We start from the raw sequence: 27,949 nt of genomic DNA, 5'->3' as shown, positions 1-27,949 counted from the left end.
GACCCTGCCATATTGCGGTCGGGCTTGGGGGGGTGGGGCGGTTGAGGATTCTTTCATGTGCCTCGGAGATTGGGATGCGATCCGATCTCTCGGTACAACGGGGAGATCCGGCGAGCAGAGCTCTCCATTGTAAAAAAACGGGGCCGTGTGCGGCCTCGGCCAAGCGCTTCCCGATCAGGCCCCTTATTCAACACGAGTCGCAGAAAAAAAAAACTCACTGGAACGAAGGAGGTTGAGGGGCGACCTGATAGAGGTATACAAAATTATGAGGGGCATAGACAGAGTGGATAGTCAGAGGCTTTTCCCCAGGGTAGAGGGGTCAATTACTAGGGGGCATAGGTTTAAGGTGAGAGGGGCAAAGTTTAGAGTAGATATACGAGGCAAGTTTTTTACGCAGAGGGTAGTGGGTGCCTGGAACTCACTACCGGAGGAGGTAGTGGAAGCAGGGATGATAGGGACATTTAAGGGGCATCTTGCCAAATATATGAATAGGATGGGAATAGAAGGATACGGACCCAGGAAGTGTAGAAGATTGTAGTTTAGTCGGGCAGTATGGTCGGCACGGGCTTGGAGGGCCGAAGGGCCTGTTCCTGTGCTGTACATTTCTTTGTTCTTTGTTCTTTGTTCCCATTTAAGCCTCAGGCAACTTGCTATCTCTCTGTTGCTCATGACAATGACAGCCCAGTAACAGAGCTGAGGGCTGGAGATGCTGTGACCACTTGGAGCTGGAATCAGTAGAAAGAAGAACCATAGTTTCTGGTTGAACTTTGTGTTTGCTGTCCGACCATGATGATATATCCAATAGCTAACCAGGTAAGATGTTGTGATGAGGGTTTATGAAACAGACCTCGGGTAGATGAGTTCAGTGAAGCTGTGGACTTGTCAGTTGTACAGCGAAACTAGGTGTCCAACAGCCACAGAGACCTCTAATATTGGACACTGGGTTTAATCCTGTTCTGTATTAAACAGACCTAGTTGATCCTGGGTGATTGTAATATAGTTACTCTGACCCTTTATTCATTCAATTCCAAAAGTGAATAACATTGATTCAAGTACAGTAACTACCTTGTCAATCTGTCAATAAAGTGGTGTCAGTTCATGCAGATCTGTGTCTGAACTGAATTCCATTACTTATTTTTGTTACTGACTAGACTGTCTCTCTCTCCTCTCTCTCCTGCCTCTCTCAGTCTCTGGTGTTCCTCTCTCTCAGCTGCCTCTCACTCTCTCTCTTCAGTGCTTAGGAAGGTAGGTGGGATAGTTTCCTTTGGTAGCCGAGGGCTGAGATTATGAGAACAGAGAGATTGTGCTGGAACTGCATCAAACACCAGTTAGACCACAGCCATATTACAGGAAGGATGTGATCATCCAAGAGAGACTGCAGAGGAGATTTATTTAAATTTAGAGTGCCCAATTAATTTTTTCCAATTAAGGGGCAATTTATTGTGGCCAATCGACCTAGCCAGCACAATTTTGGTGTTGTGGGGGCGAAACCCACGCAAACACAGGGAGAATGTACAAACTCCACACGGGCAGTAACCCAGAGTCGGGATCGAACCTGGGACCTCATGCTGCCCGTTGCAGAGAAGATTTATGATGATGTTACCAGGGATGGTGAATTTTAACTATGAGGAAAATTTGGATCACCCCAGTGTGAATTCGCCGGTGGAAGTGAGTTGCTGAATCTAGTCCCACAGTGAGAGCACCTGAACGGTCTCTCATCAGTATGAACAAGCTGATGGGACATCAGTTCCCCAGACGTTTTATAGAATTTCCCACAATTTAGACATTTGAAAGGTCTGTCTTTAATAATAATCATCTCTATTGTCATAAGTAAGCTCACATTAACATTGCAATGAAGTGAAAAGCCCCGAGTCACCACATTCTGCCGTCTGTTCGGGTACATGGAGGGAGAATTCAGAATGTCCAATGTACCCAACAGCACGTTAGATAAACTCGGTCAGTTCTCACTGGAACGATGGAGGTTGAGAGGCGAGCTGATAGACGTTTACAAGATGATGAGTGGTATGGACAGAGTGGATAGTCAGATGCTCTTTCCTAGGGTAGGAGAGTCAAGTACTAGGGGACATAGGTTTAAAGTGCACGGGGAAAAGTTCAGAACAGATGTGCAAAACAGGTTTTTTACACAGGGTGGGAAATATATGGAACGTGCTGCCTGGGGAGGTGGTGGGAGCAGGTACGGTAGCGGCATTTAAGGGACATCTAGATAAATATATGAATAGGGTGGGAATGGAAGGATATGGACTTCAGAAGTGCAGACGGTTTTAGTTTAGGCAGGTACCATGGACGGCGTAGGCTTGGAGGGCCGAAGGGTCTGTTCCTGTGCTGTATTGTTCTGGGTTTTTTTGAAATTTAGAGTACCCAATTCATCTTTTCCAATTGAGGGGCAATTTAGCATGTTCAATCCACCTACCCGGCACATCTTTTGGGTTGTGGGGGTGACACCCACGCAAACACGGGGAGAATGTGGAAACTCCACACGGACAGTGACCCAGAGCTGGGATTGAACCTGGGACCTCGTGCCGTGAGACTGCAGTGCTACCACTGCGCCATCGTGCTGCTCTTGCATATTGTTCTATGTTCACCTCTTTCGGGACTTGTGGGAGGAAACCGGAGCACTCGGAGGAAACCCACGCAGACACGGGGAGAACGTGCAGACTCCGCACAGACAGTGACCCAAGCCGGGAATCGAACCTGGCACCCAGTGCTAACCACTGTGCTACTGTACCACCCCAATATGATCCCACTAGTATTTCAGCAAGGCGGATGCCTGCATGAATCCCTTCCCACAATGAGATGAATGGCCTCTCCCCAGTGTGAATTCGCTGGTGGACAGTGAGTTGAGATGATCGCCTGAACCCAGTCCCACAGCGAGAGCACCTGAACGGTCTCTCATCAGTGTGAATATGTTGATGGGACATCAGCTCCCAGGAGCCTTCATAACATTTCACATAGTCTGGGCATTTAAAATGTCTCCCATCAGTGTGAACATGTTGATGGTACATCCGTTTTCCAGAGCTTTTAAAGCACTTCACACAGTGCAGACATTTAAAAGGTATTTTGTCAGTGTGAACTCGCTGGTGTCTCAGCAGGGTGGATATATGAGTGAATCCCTTCCAACACTCAGTGCAGGCAGATGGTCTCTCCCCGGTGTGAACTCGCTGCTGTTTCAGTCGCTTGGATGAATCAATGAATCCTTTTCCACACACACAGCAGGTGAACAACTTCTCTCCATTGTGAACCTGCGATTGTGTCAGCAAATTTGATGACCAAGTAAATCCCTTCCCACTCACGGAGCAGATGAATGGTCTCTCCCCAGTGTGAGTGCATCGATGAGTTTCCAGCTCAGACGGGAAACCAAATGCCGCCTCACAATCCCCACATTTCCACGGTTTTGCGCCAGTGTGAATGCGCTTGTGTCTTGACAGGCCAGAAGATTGGCTGAAACCTCGTCCACACACACAACACATGTATGGTTTCTCTCCATTGTGAACGGTGTTTTTTCCTTCCATGTGAATCGATGGAATTCCCTGCCCAGTGAAGCAGTTGAGGTTCCTTCATTAAATGTTTTCAAGATAAAGATAGATAGTTTTTGGAAGAATAAAGGGATAAAGGGTTATGGTGTTCTGGCGGGAAAGTGGAGCTAAGTCGACAATACATCAGCCATGATCTCATTGAATGGCGGAGCAGGCTCAAAGGTCCAGATGGCCTACTCCTGCTTCCAGTTCTGATATCCTTATATTATGTTCAAAACCTGTTGATATTCAGTAACAATAACTTAAGCGACTCCGCCAGATCCTGATGTGATGTTTCCCAAATGCAAACCTTCCCCTTCCAATATCCTGTGAAATCAGTTTAGACAGAAAAAAAGGAGTGAGAGAAAATCCAGAAGAACACAAAGGTGGGTTGTGAAATTGAGCTGAAATCTGGTCATTTGTGAGGCCGGCACTAGGAAAAGGTAACCTTGAAAACTGCCAGATTTTCACAAAAGAACAACTGATTCACTGATGTCGTTCAGGGAAGGGAATCTTCCACAGCTCTGGGCCAGAAAAGTTTCAAGCCTCTGTGGGGGGAGGAGAGTGAGAAAAGATTGAGAGCAGAGGTGGAGAAGGAGAGGGAATTTCTCTTTCCAAAATCTAACCAGAACATTGACAGAATCTCCCAAACCCTCAACCGTCGCCTCCTTGAAGGACCAGGATATCGGGTCTGTGAACACCATCACATCCAGGTTCCCTTCCAAGGCACACAGAGTTCTGACAGTAAGTAATGGGTGAGCAGAAACCTTCTCCACTTCAACATTGGGAAGACATTGCGTTCAGCCCCTGTAACAAACTCCATTTATTAGCCACTGACTCCATCCCTCACCCTGGTCATTGTTTTGAGATTGAGGTTGAAAGAGATTGTCCAAATGGTTGGTGTGATATTTGACCCTGTGACTTGCTCCCAACCACATATTTTCATCATCTTGAAGACTGGATTCCACCTCAGTAACATTGCCTGACTCCAGCCAAGGCTCAGAGCATCTGTTGCTAAAACTCTGATCTATTCCTTTGTTACCCCTGAGAGATCTATGCTCCTCGAATTGATACTTCCTGAATATTCCTAATTTTATTTACTCTGTCTTAGGTGGCATCACCTGAAGGTGCCAAGACCACAAGACTTTGTAAGGTGCACCTTGTCCACCACCTTCAGCGGTATCAGCCCCAGCCTCGCACACAAAGTTGAGGCGTTTAGCCTCCGCAGCACACACCCTCCTCCAGTGCCACACCCAGCTTTTCCTCCCACTTCGCCTTAACCCCTCCATGGGCACCCCATCCTCCTCCAAAACCCTCCTGTAAATCACCGAGACGACCCCCCCCTCCCCTCCCCTCCCCCTGTCTGTTGACAGCACCGCCTCCAACAGCGAGGAGACAGGCACTATTCGGAAGGTCGGGAAGACCTTCCTTGCAAAGTCCAGCACCCGCATATACCTAAAACATTCTCCCCACGCCAACCCAAACATGTCAGTCAGCCCCTCAAAGCTCGTAAACTGCCCTCCCAGAAACAGGGATTCTTTTCCAATTAAGGGGCAATTTAGCGTGGCCAATCCACCCAACCAGCACATCTTTGGTTGTGAATATAATTCTAACTTAGGATGACCACTCGTGTGCCCTTCTGAACTTAACTTTACCCCTTGACATTGTCAGCAGTCCCTTCTTGGTGCAATATGTAGATAGTCCAACGAGGGAAGGGGCAGTACTGGATCTGGTATTGGGGAATGAGCCTGGACAGGTGGTTGAGGTTTTAGTAGGGGAACATTTTGGGAGTGGTGAGCATAATTCCATATGTTTTAGGGTACTTTTGCCACAGATTTTTGGGCACATAAGGCAGGACGTCCCTTGAGGTAGTAGGATCCAGAGAGCAGGATTTACATCCTTTTCTTTCCTTCCCTGCTTCCTCAAAGGGTGACCCAGTTTGATGGACAGGTTGTCTCTATTCGAAACAATGGGGGACAAGCTCCACCCAGCTCTGAAAATATTGCCCCCAACGTGATGGTGGCCGCACATGCTCAGTGCTGCACATTGCCCCCAATAAAGATGGTGATCATTAACCGGGACGACCTAAGGGATCTTTGGCCCCGCTCAGTACAAATGGGATTGATGAGTTTTTGAGGGAGTTTGTAGATCACACAATCTGTATAGAAATTGTACCGTCCACACGCCAGCTCCATCATATGCTCCGATCTACGATTTTACGCTTACAAATTACAGATCCGAGAAAAAAAGCATCTACCCCTCGCCATTTCCCGCATTACGCATGCTTCATTCACTGCCCCTCATTCGCTCCGATTGGTTGGAGGACCAGCTGCTCCCATACAATCCTCCAGTCCCGCCTCCTATTACTAGTGGTCCGGAGCCACCTTCAATCATTCCCCTGGGCATTGTGATCTGGAGCATGCGCAGTGCGGTTGATGAGGTGAGACAGTAGCGCGCAGACGCAATGCTATTGTTCGTCTGGAGGAGAGTCCTTTGTCCCGTGGAAGCAAAGTTAGTGTCAGGTGGTGGGAGGGAAGATCCGCAAACCCTTCACAATCATTGTCAGCTCCCTGGTTTGCAGCTGCGGGGCTTCTCCCTCCTAGGAACAGGCCCAGGTTAAAGGTCACCATCCTGCTTCAGCGACTGGAGGATGGTTCACATCAGAGGATTGGGGAGGGGGGAGACAATAAATAAGAGCTCACACTTTGCACTCAAATCAATGAGGACTCTGATCTCTGGAAAGGAAGGAAGCCATGGGAGGTGGGCGGGGAGGATTCACAAATACCTGCTGGAGGCCCCAAACCACCAAGAAGAACCCACAGATCCTGATTTTGCAGCTCCCGGGGCTTGTTTACTTCAGCTGCGGCCGTCTTGTTGAAACAACAGAGTGGGCGGAGCATCAGGATTCCAGTGACCAGGAGAGAAAATTACCGATTTATTCTCACTTTACACAGAGGGACTTGAGAACTGAACCCAGCCAGAGTGGAGGGAGCGGGTAAACTGTAAGGAAAGGAATTTTGAAGATGGTTTGAAAGGTTTGGCAGACTGACAAACTCTCATGGTGAAAATTAAAGGTAAGCCTGCACGGGTCTGCGTGAAGAGGTGGGCGGTGTTGGGTGGGCTGCTGACAGAAATGTGAGGCCAGGGAGGGGGTGGTTGGCTGCCAGAACGGTTGGAACAGAGTTCTACATAGGTCCAGTTGACGAGTCAGACACCCAAGCAGCAAATCTCAGTGGATTCACATATGGCCCATAAAATGTGGGCTTGTTTGTCACCCTGGGGTTTGGATTCCAGCATAGGGCGGAGAGAGAATGGATGTGATGAGGATTTACTGTTTCGCAGAAAGAAGTGCAGAAAACCTGTTCCATACAAATGAGAATTGTCTCTCCTTCATTTTTATTCGGTTTTGACAATGATGGTGTTTAGAAACTCTTTTTATGGGAAATTTGAGATCTACAGGTGTGAAATCGTCCAACCTGGAGAGACACAAGGCCATCCACACCATAGACAAACCAAGGAAATGCGGGGCCTGTGGGAAGGTGCAGCCAGTTAAAATGGCTAACTCCCGATTTAGAATGGCTAACTCCCGATTAAAATGGCGAACGGCAAAGGCTGATGGGAAAATCAGCCAACAGGACAAAAACGAGCAGCTGCAGGTTAACTGTGTATTCACCTCTGGGAAGGCCAGACAAGATCGATACCAGTAACCATCAGCACAACAAAACACCAGCCACCTGCATATTAATGAGCAATCCCCGGGAACAATATGCAACATTTAGACACACAAAGCCAACCCAGACTCGTCGGCGCCAGCAGAAGCCTACACAAAAGGAGGTGAACGAGCACCTCAAGACAACCCATCGATCAATGAATCGCTCCAGCATTGGAGAAAAGCGAACCAAGTGATTGGGACAAAGTCCAATCACTTGGAATCAGGTACAGGGTCCGCCCCGAAAGGCGGGAAGCTCCTGGGGACTATAAGAATCAAGCCCAAGTTCAAATCGGCCCTTCTGCTTCTTCTTCTTCTTCTGGACCAGGTCACTCAGCAAAGCGAACTAACCCTTGACAGTGACCGGTCCAGCCACCGCTGATACATCCAGTAAGTCTTACTTCAAAGCTCGCAACGAGATAGGCGCTCCTAGCTTTCAATCTGTACCAGCTTCATATCCCGCAGGCTCAGAACCCGAACGAAAGGCCATTCGTTTCCCTGACCTGGTGGGCCAGTTCCAAGTTAAGTATTGGCCTGTTAGTTGTAGGAAGTAGCTTAGACGTAAAATTTATGCATGAGTAGTGATTACTGTGTATAATAAATGTGCTTTGATTTAAATCTTACTAAGCGGTGTATTGGATTATTGATCATTACTCGTACTTGAACCACGTGGCGGTATCAGAAAGATACCTGGCGACTCAAGAGCAAAGGTGATAGAACAGAGCAATTAAACTAAGGCAAAAGTTAGCAACATTATTTGGCGACATCCTGACGGGACCCGATCTAGAAGTGGAAAACCACTCCGGGAGAACCCAAGATTTTGAATTAGAGATCCAATTGGAAACAGAAAACCACAAGTGTTCAAGTAGTTCTGATCAATACTCATAATTCGGAAGTGTGTGTCTGCATGCGTAACTAACAGGGCTATAAGGTAAAACTGATAGATTTTTGTTGCGTCAAAACTGTCGGAAGTTTGTACATCGGAAAGTAGCGAAAGCCGTACCCATATTTACAGCACCGCCTTAGCTCCCCTGTTCCAAATTTAGAAGAAGCATTCGGATAGGAAAGATGGCAATGCCGGCAATGCAGCGCCTAATGAACCCCAAGGAATTTGCGGTCGCAGCGACCAGCAGCAGTAGAGTGGGACAATGTCCCATTTGGGAGGAAGAGATCAGGAAATATCTCAAAGGGAAAGGATGGCCCCTTTGGAATGAATTCTGTGACAACGAGGAATCAGGCCCCGGGTGTATAGGACATACTTGGTGGGAGAACCTGAGCGAGATCCACAAAAAGAGCTTAGGGATGGCAATCGTGTCCTGCTTGGCACAATTGTGAGGAACAGAGGAGGTCGTCAAGACGCTCCGCAAAGAAGTTGAGGGCATACATCGAATGAGTAAGGTCGATGTAAGCGAGGTAGAAAAGGAGAATTTAGACTTGAGAAGGAAATTGGCAGCAAAAGATGTCGAGGTGGATGACGCCAAAAGGGCTCACCAGTCTTGTCTGGCGCACTTAAGCAGCTTCCAGTCTCAATATGAAAAGGCCTATCAGGACACGCAACGTGCAGTCCTGGTACGAGAAGAAACGGAAAAACAGGTAGAGACATTACAGAAACAGTGTAGTGACCTCAAGGCAGCATTAAGAGCACTCCATGCTGCCACCACAGAACAAAGACAAAGCACATTAGACCATGCAAAGTGCCGGAAGCAGATTGCAGAGCTGCAATCGCTGCGTTCTGTTCAAAAAGGTGTTCAGGAAACCTTTGGGGAAAAATTAGATCAGGAAGACGGCCCTGATTGGGAAGAGTTGAATGAAACAGCACAGAGATATGCTCAGGGAACATGTGCGCAGGGAAAGCCACAAAAGAGAAAAGCGCCCCAACCCCCCACACAGCAGATACTTCACGCTCCGATGAACCCAGTCACCACACACCACACAGCCACATCGGACAATGTGGAATTTCTATATTCCACCCCCTTAACAGTGACCCAATTACGGGACGCGTGTGATAAGATCACACCGTTCCTCCCCACCTCAGACCCCCACCATTTCTTTGCCACAGTTAAGCATCAGGCGACCATGTGTGGCCTGGATGAGCGAGAGCATGTAAAGCTCACCGTTTTAAGTTTAGACCCGTCAGTAGCAGCAGCCTTTCCCGAACCACAGGATGTAGGAGGAGGCACCCTTGCAGAAATGCATACCGCAATCCTGGATATGATCGTGTATAACCGGGGTGACCCCTTAGATGGCCTCAACAAATGTAGGCAAAAGAAATCCAAGCACCCCACAGCGTTCGCTGGACGCCTATGGATTCACTTTGCAGCAGTCTTTGGAGACTTAGACCGTGCCCATTTGTCCCCAGATAACATGGCCAAATGGACCCGCACCCTTATCTCCCATGCCACAGAAACAGGACAGAAAGCTTGTACGAGTTATGATCCCTCAGAGGAGGCCCATAACAAGAAGTGGGTAGTGAAAAGATTGTCCCGCGCTTGGGAGCAATCTGTTCAAAGTAAACCCGCAGTTAAGAATAGCGAGGAAAAGCAGGCTGGCGCAGATGTGCAGGCAGTAAAAACACACCAGAACCCCGCATGGGTGAATGAGGGAAAGAACAGCCACTCACCCAAGTCACAGGAGTGTTACAACTGTGAACAGTTGGGACACTTCGCAAAAGAGTGCAATGCCCCTAAAAAGCCACAGAGAGCCCAGCAGATGGGCACTCTGATTAAGAAAAAGACAGAGCCCATTCATAGCGTTAGCGCCCGTTCGGATCAGACGGACTTGACCGGAACGGACTGCCGGTGTACGGGCTCCCCCAGTTGGGTCTGCGACACCCTTTGGGATAGGTCCGGATGACCGGTAGTTGCAGCAAAAATTCAGGGACAGCCCATCGAATTTCTATGGGACACAGTAGGGTCCCGCACCACAATAAATTCCTCCACCGTGTTCCAAAAAGACACGTGGCCCACTACAGTCACTATCACACTCAGCGGCTTTACAGGCCACTCACAGCAGGGACACATCACAGCCCCTGTACCCATTCAAATCGGTAACATTACCACCAAGCACCCCGTGGTTTTAGTTGACCTGCCCCACACAGCAGAACACATCCTGGGAAATGATTTCATGAATTCCCATAATCTTTCTTTCGATCCAGTCAACCAGTGTGTCTGGAAGATGGTGAAATCCGCAAGAGCCCCCACAATGCTCAACATAGGAGAGTACATGAACAAAATTAGCGCCGTAGGCGAATTTTGGTTCAACCCGACCACGCTTAGTACGGACAAGCAGGTTAGGGCAGTTCTGCAAAAGAACAGGGCAGTATTCGCGACCCACAAGCACGACTGTGGACGGATGACTGGCTCCGTGAGCATGCTCAAGCAGGGACTCAATTCCCGATAGTTTACGGTTTTGGATGTCAGTAATGGATTCTGGTCCATTCCATTGGCAAAGGCGTGCCAGTACAAATTTATCTTCACCTTTAAAGCACAGCAGTACACGTGGACATTCCTGCCACAAGGATTCCACAACTCCCCCTCCATTTTCCACCGACAGCTGGCAAATGGTTTAGCCAAATTCTCTCGCCCCGAATGTCTGGTACAGTATGTAGATGACCTACTATTGTAGACAGACACCAAGGAAGAGCACATTGAGCTTCTGTCCGAACTCCTGGAACTCTTACACTCAATCGGTTGTAAAGTCAACCCCAAAAAGGCCCAGGTTTTGGAAGAAAAAATCTTCCAACAATTATTTGGGAACAATTACCACACACGGTAAACGTGAGATTGAGCATAAAAGGATTGACTCAATTGCTAAATTGCCCCTTCCCCAGAACGTTTCAGCCCTCCGGTCATTTTTAGGACTGGTTGGCTACTGCCGAAACCACATTGACGGTTTCGCCAGCAAGGCAGCGCCCCTCTCAGACCTCCTAAAGAAAGGAGCCCCCTGGGAATGGCTTCCGCAGCATACGGATGCTGTGGATTCTTTAAAACAGGCACGCATAGCAGCCCCCGCAGTACAAGTTCCAGACCCGTTTTCCCCTTACGCAATAGAGGTAGCGACCACAGACTGCACCCTTTCAGCCGTGCTCCTCCAGGAACGGCACGACCAGTTAAGGCCCGTAGCTGACGCATCCAGAATTTTAGATGCTGTGGAGCAGGGATTTTCAGCCTGTGAGAGGCACCTGCTCACAGTATTTTGGGCAGTTCAGTATTTTTCCTATATTACCGGACTGAACCCCATCACAATTCTCACCGAACACACCCCCACCCACCTTTTACTGGACAGACGACTCAAGGACGGCACGGTAAGCCAGATTAGAGCAGCGAGATGGACCCTTCCCTTGCAGGGACGGGAGATCACAGTTAAAAGGACAAAGACGCACACCTACTTAGCCGACAACTTACAGTACCCCAGAAACCCCCATGAATGTGAGATTATCTCTCCACACCACAACACAGGCCCCTTTATCGCTAAAACACCCCCCAGAAAGATAGGTAATTCAACCCAGAGCCCCCAGCACACGGACATGTGTGAGCCCATAAAGATCTATGTGGACGGATCTTCCACAGTCTTGGATGGGAAGCGCATAACAGGTTGCGGTATCTATGTCGAGGACGCGCAGGGTCGCGCCCTTGAGGAAATATCGTTAAAACTCCCAGGCCACTTAGGCACGCAGGCAGCAGAGCTCGCGGCCATCGCGTACATAGTGGAACACCCAGATTCCTTCCCCAGCCCAGCAGACATATACTCAGATAGCCTCTATGTCTGCAACAGCTTCACGGAATTCCTGCCCCTGTGGAAAGCAAGAGGATTTGTTGCCGCAGACGGAAAACCCCTCCCCTCCATCATATTGCTCCGTCATATTTCAGAAAGAGCCCAGAACAGGACTTTTGGGATAATCAAAGTCCGCAGTCACCATTGTTCCTCCCCCCTGGAAATGTAAACGCCGACGCACTGGCTCAGGCAGGTTCCAGGCATGGATATTTTTGGAAACCCCCCCGAAAGCACGCCAGTGAGTGCAGTTCAGGTCTCACAGACAAAGATCGAGGATCTAGTAGAGGCCCAGAAGCAGGACAGCAATCTCAGGGAGATTGTAAAAGGGAAGTATCTAGCACCCTACGAGAGGTTCAAAAATGCACTGACCACACATGACGGTGTGGTGTTAAAAGACACCCTTTATGTGGTTCCTGAACAGGACAGGAATCAACTGATTTGTTTGTTCCATGACGGTCATGGACATCACATCAGGGAATCGATCCCACTACAGCCCATCTCAAGCAGCTTTGTTGATGGCTGAATTTAAAGGATGATGTAAACCATTATATAGAGAATTGTCTTATCTGTGCCCAGAATAATCCGGACAGATATGCCAAAAAGGCTCAACTCAGCCACACCCGACCCGTTAATGGCCCCTGGACTAACCTCCAGATTGATTTTATAGGACCATTGCCCCCTTGCAGGAATGGCTATAAATATGTACTTGTGGTAATTGACACATTTACAAAATGGGTGGAAGCATTCCCAGCCCGCACAAACACTGCAAAAACCACAGCCAAGATTTTGACCCACCACATGATTACAAGATGGGGACTTCCCCGCAGCATTGAATCAGACCAAGGTTCCCATTTTACGGGACGTGTCATGCAGAACGTCCTCACGATATTTGGCATCACCCAAAAATTCCACATAGCACACCACCCACAGTCGAGTGGTATCGTGGAGCGCATGAATCGGACCCTAAAATCCACCCTCAGAAAAATGGTCCAGCAGAACAACACCACTTGGGACTCAGTCCTCCCTTTTGCGCTGATGTTTTTGCACTATTTCTACCTCCACAGGTTACACACCACACACCCTCATGACCGGACTCCCCATGCAAGGCACAGAATATTTGTTAGGTTTGGACCTGACCAGCCCCGAAGTGACGGCCCTCACACACGAGAAAGCAGTGGAGCAATTAGTTGCAAATGTTAAAACGGCTCAGCTAGCAGCCGCAGTAAAATTGGGCACCAGAAAGAAACAGAGCAAGGCTTGTTTCGAGAAGACAGTGCATGCGACTGAGTACAGTATAGGATAGCAAGTTATGTTCTCTGTATATAACCCCAGCACATTCCTGTCACCAAAATACTCGGGTCCGTATTCCATTGCGGATAAAGTAAGCCCTTCCGTTTATCAAATAAAATACCCCAACGGTAAGACTGCGTGGTTCCATATAAACCAGCTGAAGGCATATGGAACACAGTCGAACCACGCACACCACGTCATGCTCGACGCAGCACACCACGCCCCGCCCACAGCCAACATAACCCTACCATCCCCCACCACATCCAGCCCAGCCACGGACTCGACCTCGACTCCACCCCCGAAATATACACTCCACCCCGGAACACCCACAGACTGCAGCAGCAGAGACAGCGACTGTGACTCGGACAATAGCCACAGCACGCCTCCCTACTATCCCCATACAACCGGATCCACACCCAGCGACTCCGACTACGATCCGAGTGATCCCTTCATGATCACTTTCCTAAATAAACCTCACCACAGACCACCGAACTACACCGACAACCCCGATTTCGTCCCCACACAACTAGACACCAACTATTGGCACCGTGATAACTCGTTCCGACTCGTCCGCAACGACGAGAGCGACCCCACCTCACACCATGCAGCCCTTTCAGCCCTGATCCACTCCAGAGTTTGGCACACGGGAGAAGAGGACGACCTGAGGTCTGACTCCCAAACCGCCAACCCCTTTGCGACCCTGTTCGCAACCGAGAACTGAGGTGTCCAGATGATGTTTTAAAGGAACTGCTTGGGAGAAGTGGTGTCCTTTCTGATGGAACCTGCAGAATGTTTTATGTTGTTTGTAAGTTTGTTAAATGTTGTATGTCCGACAGGAGAATTTTCTTTCTCACTGCCCCACGCCTATTCGGCCGAAACCTCGGAGGACTTGCCTACAGAGACTCACTGTGGCCAGACACTAGTTCAGAGGAACTAGCTTGTCTGCAGACACTTGTTAAGGAACCAGATGCCCGTTCATAACTGCCCTTCTGGTTCGAAGGAAAGAACGACTACGGCAGCCCAACCACGATGACTACATTTTTTGCCCGTTCTTGTCGGTTGCTCAGGCAGTGGAGAAACAGCCTGGGACCCGCCCTGCTTGGGAACCCCCCTCTGGTCAACTACGCTCGGGTAGGAGAGACACGGCATTGGTAGCCATCCTACCCGGAGACTCCATCCAACTCTTACCCGTCGCGGCCCACACGCACCTCATTTTGGCATTTTCGTTCAAAAGGTTTTGTTTTGTTTAGGTAACCCTTAGGTTGCCGACCATCTGCTATTTACATCCTGAAACATTTGGATGGTAAATTGCACAGTTTGCGAGACGGCTCGCACTGGTTCATCATTGGGAAGTGTGTCTTCTCCTAAAATTTGTTTTTGAATGAGGGTGTCACACATAGTGACCAATTATAAAGGGAATAATTGGCACCAAAGGACAGACACACTAGCATACAAGATATTAAACAAAGATGGTTACAGACACTATGCTTGTTTCCACAGAACTCCAGAAGCTCCAGGACCGGAGAAGACAAAGAAAGAAAAGGAAAAAGAGCCATGAGGACTTCCTTCACGTGGATCATCCTCATGATTTTGACCATTTGGTTGCGCGTGAACACGAACTCCATGACTTCAAGCCCCCCAGCCGTTAATGTTTCACTTTCCCGCAGTACCCAGAGCCCAGTCACCAGCGACACTACAGCATCTTGGTGTGCCAGGTTTATAACCTGGTACTCTCTGTCCTATGTGATAGAAACTTTACTAGCATTAGCGATACTCTGTTGCATAGTGCAGACTACGCGTCTATGGAAATGGAGAAGGAGAGCCTACCGCGCTCGAACCCCGGTAGAAAGGATCAGATCCCCTATTTTTGGTTACGACCAGACCCCCGACCCCCGCGATCTATAATAAAGTGCATTCACTTGCGTTTATTGTAAATAAAGAAATGTAAAGAACTTTTCATGAGCAAATTGTATGATCCTGAGCTTGACTGCCAAGCCAGGAAACACTGTGCATGAAATGCTATGATTTTGTTGTATGATTGAGGAAGGTAGGATAATGGAATGTTTAAGTGAGTGTAGTGTATTAAGAATAAGTTAGAGGTTCCCAGTTTATTGCTTTGTAATGCATGTCCCTGTCTGACATAGCGCCCTTAGAATTGTTAGTTAAAATTTTTTTTGCATAGCTTTGGTCAGTGCAGAGGCCATGAATTGGCTAGCTGTAAGAAGAGAGAGGGTGGTGGTTAATGTGAAATGTTCAGCCTGGAGTTCAGTTACTAGTGGTGTACTACAAGGATCTGTTTTGGGGCCACTGCTGTTTGTTATTTTTATAAATGACCTGGAGGAGGGCGTAGAAGGATGGGTGAGTGAAATTGCGGATGACACTAAAGTCGGTGGAGTTGTGAACAATGCGGAAGTATGTTGCAGTTTACAGAGGGACATAGATAAGCTGCAGAGCTGGGCTGAGAAGTGGCAAATGGAGTTTAATGCAGAAAAGTATGAGGTGATTCATTTTGGAAGGAATAACAGGAATACAGAGTACTGGGCTAATGATAAGATTCTTGGTGGTGTGGATGAGCAGAGAGATCGCGGTGTCCATGTATATAGATCCCTGAAATTTGCCACCCAGGTTGATAGGGTTGTTAAGAAGGTGTACGGTGTGTTAGCTGTTATTGGTAGAGGGATTGAGTTTCAGAGCCGTGAGGTCATGTTGCATCTGTACAAAACGCTGGTGTGGCCGCATTTGGAGTATTGCGTGCAGTTCTGGTCGCCGCATTATAGGAAGGTTGTGGAAGCATTGGAAAGGGTGCAGAGGAGATTTACCAGGATGCTGCCTGGTATGGAGGGAAGATCTTATGAGGAAAGGCTGAGGGACTTGAGGCTGTTTTCGTTAGAGAGAAGATTAAGAGGTGACTTAATAGAGGCATACAAGATGATCAGAGGATTAGATGGGGTGGACAGTGAGAGCCTTTTTCCTCAGATGGTGATGGCTAGCATGAGGGGACATAGATTTAAATTGAGGGGAGGTAGATGTAGGACAGATGTCATAGGTAGGTTCTTTACTCAGAGAGTAGTAAGGGCATGGAATGCCCTGCCTGCAACAGTAGTGGACTCGCCAACATTAAAGGCATTTAAATGGTCATTGGACAAACATATGGATGATAATAGAATAACGTAGATGGACTTTAGATTGGTTTCACATGTTGGCGCAACATCGAGGGCCGAAGGGCCTGTACTGCGCTGTAATGTTCTATTCTATTTTACAGGAAATTAGATTGGATGTTGAGTCAAGATCTGCCAAAGTCATCGTTGCATCAGGACCTGGATATCATCGGCCTTTGAATCGAGAAAGAGAAATGTTTGTGCATTCTAAGCGTTTCAAAATATTTTAAACATCAGTATAACTGGAAAAGCACCAAGCCGCACACACCCAAAGTGACTGTGTCCCAGTGCACTGTCCGTAGAACGAGGTTTTACCAGTTACACCGCCAGAAAAAACAGCAACCCAATCACAGCAGGGAGAGTACATGTGTTGTGTGTGTGCATGAGGCTTGGTTGTCCAACCTGGAGAGACACAGTCAGACCCATACCATGGAGAAACCGTGTGACTGTGGAAAGGGATTCAGATCCCCGTTCTGTGCTGGAAATTCATCAAAGCATTCACACTGGGGAGAGACCGTTCACCTGCTCCGAGTGTGAGAAGAGTTTCATTAATTCATCCAGCTTCCTGAAGCACTTGCAACTTCACACTAGGAGAAGGCCGTTCACCTGTCCTGAGTGTGGGAAGGGATTCAATCATTCATCAAATTTACTGATACACCAACGGGTTCACACTGGGGAGAGACTGTTCACCTGTCCTGAGTGTGGTAAGGGATCCATTAATTCATCCGGCTTGCTGACACACCGAAGAGTTCACACTGGGGAGAGGCCGTTCACCTGTTCTGAGTGTGGGAAGGGATTCAGTCATTCATCCAATTTACTGATACACCGACGGGTTCACACTGGGGAGAGACTGTTCACCTGCACTGAGTGTGGAAAAGCATTCATTAATTCATCTCACCTGCGGAAGCACCAGCGAGTACACACTGCGGAGAGGCCATTCATCTGCTCGGAGTGTGGGAAGGGATTCAGTCAGTTATGCAGCCTGCAGAGACACCAGCGAGTTCACACGGTGAGAAGCCGTTCACTGCTCTGAGTGTGGGAAGGGATTCACTCAGTCATCCCATCTGCTGACACACCAGCGGGTTCACAAGTGATTACAGACCAGAGGAAGCTGGAGAACCCAATGGCTGCCTGCTGAATGTTGTTCCATTCACCCCCGACAAGAATCCACCTCCATCCACTAATTAAATCACCCATAAATACTTATCGAGTGTAGATATAGACACAGAATGAGACAAAGTACAAGATGGAAGAGAGATGAATGGAAACTGCTTAAGGAAGACAGAAATAATGAAGTAAGAAGCCTCAGCCCCTCTCCACATGGCAGCAACGGGCCCGTCCCAACACCTCATTCGGGTCTGGAGAAGTCTGAGCTGAGACTATCCTGACTGAGCTGAGAAAATTCAGAAAAGACATTAGTGACGCCCTTGGGACAATGAAAAATTCAGTCTCAGAACTGGAACAAGCTGTCAGCGGTTTGGGAAAGAGGGTAGTGCAGCCGGAGAACAGAATTAGTACAGTTAACAATCGTAACATTCACAGATACAGGCTCCTTTCTTATTTACACCAGAGAGACAGACGGTTAGAGGACAGATGTCAGAACCTCGAACATTTCATGAGATGGAGCAACCTGTGAATTTATGAGGTGCCAGAAAACTCAGTAGGTGGGACATTACCCGCTGGGTCGAAAGCTTTCTCAAGAACCTGCTTAAACTCCCGATCGATTTCCCACTGCAACTAGAGTGGGCTCACAGATCACTGTAACAAAAGCCGTCAGATGCTAATTCACCCCGAGATCATTTGTGGTGAAATTTCTCAGCTCCAGATGAAAATGTTAAATTAATTGCATACTCTAAAAAAATTTTTTAAATGTGAAAGGATGACATAAACCCATTGAGAGAAAAAAGATGCTCTGTCAGTTGAAACATCTGAGCTGCAAAACTGCATTTTTACAAGAAACACATTTGTCAGACATAGACCACAGTAAGCTGGGCAGATCCTGGGCAAACCAGGGATTCTTTTCCTCTCGTGCATTAGACTAAATTGCCCCTTAATTGGGAAAAAAATAATTATGTCCTCTAAATTTATATTTTAAAAAGCAAGCCCTGGCCTGGATGGCGACATAAACAAATTTTATAAAACGGTTAAAGACATACATCCACCTTTACTTCAGCAGGCCTATCGTCACTCATTAGAAACTGGATCATTGACTCCTTCATGGAGAGATGCAATTATAACGGTCATTCATAAGGAGGGGAGAGACCCAACAGAGTGTGGGTCACATCGCCCCATATCATAACTTAATTGTATCCTGAAGGTTCTAACAACAATACTGGCCCATAGAGTAAACAGGATAATAACTGAGGTTATACACCCAGACCAAAATGGGTATTACTCTGGAGCCAATCTCCACAGGCTCCTTAACATCATGACCCATGCCCAAGGGAATGGAGTTGAGGCCATGACCTTATCTTTAGACGCTGAAAAGACATTTGATCAAATATCATGGGTGTACCGATTTCAGACTTTACACCAGCCTGGAGTTTGGACTCAACTTTGTGACATGGGTCCAGGTCCTCTATTCAAATCCAGGGGCCTCTGTTCGTGTGAACAGTCATATTACTGAAGTCTTTGGGCTAGAGAGGGGGACAAGACTGGGTTGGTCTCTGTCCCCCTCTTCTGTTCACTTATGTATAGAACACTGAGCACAAATGGTGAGAGACAAGACGGACATACAGAGGTTCTAGCTGGAGAAGAAAAGCACCAGTTGTCATTCTATGCTGATGACATCCTGCTTTACTTATCAGATCCTGCAACATCCATATTTTCTATGAAAGAGAGTATTTAAAAGGTAGGCTGTGACTCAGGTTATAAAGTTAATGTTAAAAAAAATTGAAGCAATGGTGGACAAATCCCAACCATATTGAGACACAAAGTGCCTTTAAATGGCAGTTGGACACTAAATATCTCAGTATTCTTGTCCCAACAACAATCGATAGAATATATGGAGCAAATTACACTTGTATCATTAGCCATATGAAGAGTGGTCTGGATGAGTGGCTGAGCCGACCACTCTCTCTGTTAGGACGAATTGAAGGTATTCGGATGAATGTCCTCCCCGGATTGTTCCAGATGTTACCTGTTCAGATTCCTGAATCTACATTCAATTTGCTACATTGTCTGATCTCCTGTTTTTGGGCAGCTCAACTATAATCTGTGACAGCTTGGTTAACAGACAGCGTAGACACACGGTGGCTGAACCTGGAGAAACCTGCGTCCCAACTTCCATTAACAGCACTGCCATTTCTGGGTAACAGCTTAAGGGATTGCAGAATGAGTGAATGCCAGATTGACTAACAATATTTGGAAAGAAATTCAGAAATCATTCCATTTAACTGGTTCAATTTCGGCTCTGACCACCATTGGGTCTATAAAATATTTAATACTCTCCACGCACGATAAGGACTTTTTAAGAAATGGTCTGAATATTGCCTCACCTTCACCAGATATTTCAGCAGATACTCCAAAATCTTTTGAGCAGATCAGATGGGAATTTGGCCTTCCAAATATTAACATTTTTAGCATACGTACTGATACAACATTTTCTTTGCAAACATGAAGGGGGCAATTTCATGGAAAAGAAACAGAGTCCCATTTTGGGCATGTTTAACAGGATGGCTTCCAGCGCTTGCAGCGGTTGAACTGCAACAGGAGATACCAGTGGAAGACTGGGATCAAACTTGTCCTGAGACCAATCTCGTCACCGACCAAATATCCGGAGGGAATATAAATGGAAGCTCATTCCGAGCTACTTCTGAAGACCACATATTACTGTAAGAATTGGTTCCTCCTCTATAAGTAGTTACTGGAAAGACTGCAGGAAATCACTACTTCCACACATGCTGATCGTGGCCAAATTTGAGAGAGATTGGGATAAGATATTCAAAACATTGGCTGAGGTGTTGCACATGGACATCCCACAGACCCTCCTCCAGCTGCTCTGTGAGGGACAATTCCAGAAGGGATGGAAAGAAGAAAACAACACAATCTTTTACAAGTTTGGCTGTCATGAAGGGTGTTGTCCTCAAATAGCTGAAACCCATTCCCCCAACCTGTGAAACTTGGTGATCTGAAGTCAGAGAGCGATTTGAGATGGACAGAATCCCGCATGCATTCCGCTCCCAGAGCCAAACATTATTTCAAAGGTGATTGCCAGTAACGGGATTATTCATGTGAATTAAACCACAGAGAGCACTCCCGCCCCCAACCCAGCCCCACTCATTATATACATTTTATTTGCCTTTTAAAAAAAAAAAAGTGTTTTCCCATCTATTTCCGTGGTCATTTTTCCCTGATGCTCGATGTAAGGAAGCAACTTTTATACGGACCAGTATCATCATCAAACTCTTGTTTATCTGCTGTATCGACACCTGTCTGTGCGTGTAACTTGATTCTCAAAACTAAAAGTGACTTTGTTATATTGTGTCTTTTATATTTCTGTCAACAATGCCAATGATTGATGTGGACAATTCGAACCATTTTAACCTTTTGTTTCTGTGTGCCGTGAAAAAATAAAAATAAAGAGTTTTTCAAAAAGCACTCCATTGGTTGCAAAGCACTTTGGGATGTCCTGTGGTTGTAGAAGGTGCTATAGAAATGAAAATTTTAAAATTGAAGTCTTCTGTCATCTGATCTTATTTTATGCATCTTAACTAATTTCAGTCACCCCCAACTTACCATTTAATAAATTCACTTTGGGTCAGACAAAACTTTAAACAATTAAGACAAAGGTAGAATTCTCTGGATAGAAAATTTTAAAAGAAGTTTATTAAATGAAAAACGTTTACTGAACAACTTTAAGAAATTGACTATTTACAACTTCATGTGGGAGATCAGTCTTTAGAAGCGTAAGCCTCTCTGGCTCCTTCTTTGACAGTAATTTCCTTGGAACTCGGCCTCGGGAGTCTTCAGTACTTGACCAGCAAGGAAGACCATCAAAAACTGTACTTTTATCCCCAAAGTGACCATTACCTCACGTCAGAGTTGGGCCTGTTGTAACATGACCATTGTTCAATTTGGTCACTGGATTAATTTAATTGGATCCCCAATTACTAACACCTTCTCTCATTATCTCAGACAGGAATACAATAGAACTGTTTCATACTATCCCTTTATCTGTTTCTATACAATTCCTTATTCATACCGTTTGAAATGTTGAGACTAATCAGAGCTTGAAGGTCTCTCTTGCCAGTACATTTATCTTCATTGAAGATTCTTTTTTTAAATAAATTTTTAGAGTATCCAATTCATTTTTTCCAATGAAGGGACAATTTAGCGTGGCCAATCCACCTACCCTGCACATCTTTTGGGTTGTGGGGGTCAGACCCATGCAAACAGTGACCTGGAGCAGGGATTGAACCCAAGTCCTCGGCACCATGTGACAGTAGTGCTAACCACTGCACCATCATGCCACCCCTTCATTGCACGTTCTTTACATACACAGCAATTAAGGTTGTATATGTTTACAGCAAATAAAACTCAGTCTTTTAATAGAATTACGGATTCATTAATTGCAGCTCAATTAAGGCTCAGTACTTTTTCAATCATCTGTGACTGACAGGTAGCTAATTAGTACAGTGATCTTTAATTAATACATTTGGTTACTACAAGATCCACTGATTTAAAAAGACAAGTTTGGAAGATAATAGCTTTCTTTCTTCCTCATCGTGATCAGATTGAAGTATCAGCCTTATACTTGATGCCAGATTGGACAAAACATAATGTTGTGTAGCTGATCAAAATGATAAAAGAAATTCTTAGTTTGAACAATTTCTGTTGCTATGCAGCTTATTCAAGCATTTAGGTTGATACAGTGTTAACTTTTGAACTAAAAGTTCCTGTCATATATTAGAGTTTAAAATGGCTTCCTTGACCTTGTTATGTATAATGTTCAGAGTCAACATGGGCACAAGGGGTGGATTGGGCTCCTTCTGTGCTTTCTGAGCCGCATTTGCACTGAAAGAAAAGTGGTAAATACCAGTGGAAATACTTCCGACGGGTGGATTTGAAGCAGAGATATTGGAATGTTTCCCAAAGGAAGTTGGGGGGGGGGCACCTGAGGGATATAAATGAAAAGGGATAGATCTATAGAGAGAAATTTCACCTGCTCCAGTCATTCCAATTAACTGACGCCCCTCATCCCAGGTGCCATTCTCATAAATCTCCTCTGTACCCTCTCCGAGAACTTCACATCTTTCCTAAAGTGTGGGGCCCCAAAATAAGATTCCATTTTCGAGGGATCGAATTGTTCAATACGTTAAACTTGTTTAGAACCAGGGTTAGATTACACAGGCAGTACTGTAAACATTTGTGATCGCCATTTAGGAAAAGGAAATCGAGGCCTTGGAGAAGGTGCAACAAAGATTCACAAAAATACTACGATCAGATGAAATGGGGCAGCAGTAGGCCATTCGAGGTGCCGGGTGGCCTACTGCTGCTCCTAATTCGTACCTTATCACATCCTTTATGATAGATTGTAGCATTATCCCTCCTGCTGATGTCAGGCTAATGGGTCTGTGGTTCCCCGTTTTCTCTCTCTCCTTAAATAGTTACCACCATTTACCATTTACCACCTTCCAATCTGCAGGAACGATTCCAGAATCTATAGAATTGTGAATGATGATCACCAATGTATCCACTATCTCTACAGCTGCCTCTTTCAACACTCTGGGATGTAGAGTATCAGCTTTTGGGGATTTATTAACTTTCAATCACATTAATTTCTCCAATACTATTTTTTGACTAATACTAATCTCTTTCAGTCCCTCGTGCTCACTGGTCCCTTGGTTCTCTAGTGTTTTTTGGACAATTTTTGTATCTTCGTCCATGAAGACAGACACATTGTTTAGTTTCTCTGCCATTTCCTTATTTCCCATTATAAACACTCCTGGCTCTGCCTGGACTGGACCCACATTGGTCTTTGCTGATCTTTTCCTTTTCACATTCCTACAGGAGCTTTTTCAGGCGTTTTTTATGTTTCTCCCCAGTTTGCTCTCATATTCTATTTTCTCTTTATCAGTTTCTTGATCCTCCTTTGCTGAATTCTAAACAAGTTCCGAAACCTCAGGCTTTTTATTTTTAAAGTTAGAGTACCCAATTCATTTTTCCAATTAAGGGGCAATGTAGCTTGGCCAATCCACCTGCCCTGCACATCTTTGGGTTGTGGGGACGAAACCCACGCAAACACGGGGAGAATGTGCAAACTCCACACGGACAGTGACCCAGAGCCGGGATCGAACCTGGGACCTCGGCGCCGTGAGGCAGCAGTGCTAGCCACTGCGCCTCCGTGCTGCCACTGAAACGTCAGGCTTACTACTATTTTGTCCACTTTATGGGTCCCTTCCTTTGATCAAATGGAATCTTTAACTTTCTTGCTGCCACGTTTGCATCACTTTTCCTGTTTGATTTTTGTTTCTGAAAGGAATATATTTGATGTAAATATTTGAACTTAAAGTCGCTAAAATTCCCAAAAGATCATCGGCTGCTCTCCCCTTTGAGAGAGAGAGAGCTGACTGGTGGTGACTTAAACTGAGGGTCACCACACCTGAGTTGAGGGGCAATGTTGACAAGGCTGGACCTTCATAGATAACCGAAGCCGCTCGGGGGATTTAAGCCACGCTGTTGGCATTGTGCCACATCACGAACCGGCCGTCCAGCTCGCTGTGCTAACTGACCCCTTGGTCAATATGTAATAATTCCTTAAATATTAGCTACTGCCTATCTCTGAATGTACCATTTAATGTAGTTTCTCAGTGCACCTCAGACAACATGCCTCTCATACCGATAGTTTCCTTCTGTGAGAAACACCCAGATAAATTAGACAAAAGAACCATGTAAACACCATGGCCATCCTCATGGCAAGATGGCATGCTTTGGGAGTTTCCAAACAGAAATGAGAAATAATTATCTTCGAACTTCCAAACCCCGTTCACTCTGTGATCCATGTGCAATTTGAAGCCAAAATCGCAACAAGGCCCAAAAAGCATCAGCCCATTGGAGGCAAATTAGTCAGACCGGTTAGTCCAGCAAAAGGCAAAGTTCCGACCAATCCCATTTACCAACTGTCAGATGAACGAAATGCAGTCCTGGATGTAAATGAGGGCAGAAACAAAATCATCAGAATCCAACCCCTGTAATCACTTGTGAACTCGCTGGTGTCTCTGCAGGTGCGATGAATCACGAAATCCCTTCTCACACTGAGAGCAGATGAATGGTCTCTCCCCAGTGTGAATTCGCTGGTGTATCTGCAGGCTGGATAATTGAGTAAATCCCTTCACACACTGAGAGCAGGTGAATGGCTTCTCCCCAGTGTGAACTCGCTGGTGTGTCCGCAGGCTGGATAATTGAGTAAATCCCTTCACACACTGAGAGCAGGTGAACGGCTTTTCCCCAGTGTGAACTCGCTGGTGTCTCTGCAGAGTGGTTGAATCACTGAAGCACTTCGCACACTGAGAGCAGGTGAATGGCTTTTCCCCAGTATGAATTCGCTGATGTCTGTGCAGATGGGATTGCAGAATGAATCCCGTCCCACATTGAAAGCAGGTGAATGGCCTCTCCCCGGTGTGACTGCGTCGATGAGCTTCCAGCTCTGATGGTGCTTTGTATCTCTTCTCACAATCCCTACATTTCCACGGTTTCTCCATGGTGCAGTTGCCCTAGTGTCTCTCCAGGTTGGACAAGCAGTTGAAGCCTTTACCATTCACATGTGGATGATTTCTCCCCGCTGTGAATGGTACGATGACTATTCAGGCTGTGAAACCGGTTAAAGCTCTTTCCACAGTCAGTGCACTGGAACACACTCACTCAGGTGCTTGTGGGTCTCAGTGCTTTCCAGTCACACGGATGTTTAAAATATTTTGAAGTAGACAAACATTTCTCCTTCCAGATTATAAGGCTGTTGATAGTCACAAACCTAATAATTGAGTGACTCTGTGAGATCTGGACTTTTGGTTTGAGATGTCTGTCTGTAATTCCTCCTTTTCTAATATCCTGTAAGTGGAATTCACAACAGACATCACATTTAGTGCAGGGCAGAAATTCAGAACAGACAATTTTAGTTTCTATGAAACATTCTTTCCTCTCTCATTCCCCAAAAGCTGTAAATCTCCATCCCACATACTCTCCCTCCATTCTCATTCTGCTGTATCTAATATTCACCCTCCCAATTCTCCTGAAGATGCTGATCCAGGCTGATCAACCCATCCACGCCGACCACGTCATCTCTCGGACTGAGAGGCTCATAAGAAATAGGAGCTGCAATCGGCCATTCATCCCTTTGGACCAGCTCAGCCATTCAATGAGATTGTTGGCCGATGTACATAAACACCATTTTCCCGCACTATGCCCCATATCCCTTGATATCTTTAACATCTAGAAACCTATCAATCTCTATCTTGCAAATCCTTAATGACTGAGGCGCCACACTCTTCTGGGGTAGAGAATTCTTAATTTTCCTGCCTATTCCCCATAACCCTCGACTCACTTGTCAAACGGAAATTGGTAGAACTCAACCTTGAAAATATTCAATTCCACTGATCCCAGTAGAAGAGAAATCCAGAGAGTAACAACCCTCCGAGGAAAGAGATGATTGGAAATATATAATGTAGCGACAGTACAATATATGTATTTAAAAAAAATTAAATTCAGAGTACCCGATTAATTTCTTTTCCAATCAAGGGGCAATTTAACGTGGCCAATTCACCTATCCTGTACATCTTTCTGGGTTTATGGGGGGGAGACCAACGCAGACAAGGGAGAATGTGCAAACTCCACACGGACAGTGACCCAGGGCTGGGACCGAACCCGGGTCGCCAATGTCGTAATGCAGCAGTGCTAACCACTGCACCACCATGCTGCCCTCTACAGTACAATATTACACAACTAGAAATAATATTAAATGCACTTTATTACAGAACCATCAATATATCTAATCTGTATTATATAACACTAGACATATCTTGTCATATTCATTTAATTTCATTTCATATCTCTGTCCGATATTAATTTACTGTCCCTTTAAATGTCTGCCATCTCCTGGAGAAACCAACCCTTTAATTGTGAACATTAGGAAAGAGACCATCCTTTTAGCCAGACAAATAAATGTGTGAAGCTGAGGGAGAAAAGGATGCCAATGTCTTTAAGCCATGATGTGGAGATGCCGGCGTTGGACTGGGGTGAGCACAGTACGAAGTCTTACAACACCAGGTTAAAGTCCAACAGGTTTGTTTCGATGTCACTAGCTTTCGGAGCGCTGCTCCTTCCTCAGGTGAATGAAGAGGTCTGTTCCAGAAACACATATATAGACAAATTCAAAGATGCCAAACAATGCTTGGAATGCGAGCATTAGCAGGTGATTAAATCTTTACAGATCCAGAGATGGGGTAACCCCAGGTTAAAGAGGTGTGAATTGTACCAAGCCAGGACAGTTGGTAGGATTTTGCAGGCCAGATGGTGGGGGATGAATGTAATGCGACATGAATCCCAGGTCCCGGTTGAGGCCGCACTCATGTGTGCGGAACTTGGCGATAAGTTTCTGCTCGGCGATTCTGCGTTGTCGCGGGTCCTGAAGGCCGCCTTGGAGAATGCTTACCCGGAGATCAGAGGCTGAATGCCCTTGACTGCTGAAGTGTTCCCCGACTGGAAGGGAACATTCCTGCCTGGTGATTGTTGCGCGATGTCCGTTCATTCGTTGTCGCAGCGTCTGCATGGTCTCGCCAATGTACCACGCTTCGGGACATCCTTTCCTGCAGCGTATGAGGTAGACAACGTTGTTTGTCTTCTGAGGAGGTCGGTCCGGTTTTTCGCTGTGGCGCGTTGGAACTGTCGATCGATGAGTCGAGTGCCATATCCCGTTCGTACGAGGGCATCTTTCAACGTCTGTAGATGTCTGTTACGCTCCTCCTCGTCTGAGCAGATCCTGTGTATACGGAGCGCTTGTCCATAGGGGATGGCTTCTTTAATGTGTTTAGGGTGGAAACTGGAGAAGTGGAGCATCATGAGGTTATCCGTAGGTTTGCGGTAAAGCGAAGTGCTGAGGTGACCGTCCTTGATGGAGACGAGTGTGTCCAAGAATGCAACTGATTTTGGAGAGTAGTCCATGGTGAGTCTGATGGTTGGATGGAACTTATTAATGTCATCGTGTAGTCGTTTCAGTGATTCTTCGCCGTGGGTCCAAAGGAAAAAAATGTCATCGATGTATCTGGTGTATAACATCGGTTGAAGGTCCTGTGCGGTGAGTAGGTCCTGTTCAAACTTGTGCATGAAGATGTTGGCATATTGGGGTGCGAATTTGGTCCCCATGGCTGTTCCGTGCGTCTGGATGAAGAACTTGTTGTCGAAGGTGAAGACGTTGTGATCCAGAATGAAGCGGATGAGTTGCAGAATTGCGTCTGGAGATTGGCAGTTGTCGGTGTTGAGTATTGAGGCTG

At 46.4% G+C, this 27,949-nt stretch overlaps 1 protein-coding gene across 1 annotated transcript in view; it reads right to left on the bottom strand.

The window, feature by feature from the left end:
* LOC140417949 (uncharacterized) overlaps positions 1–27,949 on the bottom strand; it is a 226,069-nt gene that overhangs the window by 197,214 nt on the left and 906 nt on the right. Inside the window, exon 2 of the mRNA XM_072501382.1 lies at positions 24,665–25,511. Within this exon, the coding sequence (XP_072357483.1) occupies positions 24,665–25,165 (501 nt within the window). The 5' untranslated portion in view covers positions 25,166–25,511. The remainder of the gene's footprint in view (positions 1–24,664; positions 25,512–27,949) is intronic.

This window comes from Scyliorhinus torazame, chromosome 5 (assembly GCF_047496885.1).
Source record: "Scyliorhinus torazame isolate Kashiwa2021f chromosome 5, sScyTor2.1, whole genome shotgun sequence".
In the NCBI taxonomy this organism is placed as follows: domain Eukaryota; kingdom Metazoa; phylum Chordata; class Chondrichthyes; order Carcharhiniformes; family Scyliorhinidae; genus Scyliorhinus; species Scyliorhinus torazame.
The sequence above is the reverse complement of the archived record's forward strand: the minus strand, read 5'-3'. Positions and strand labels throughout refer to the sequence as shown.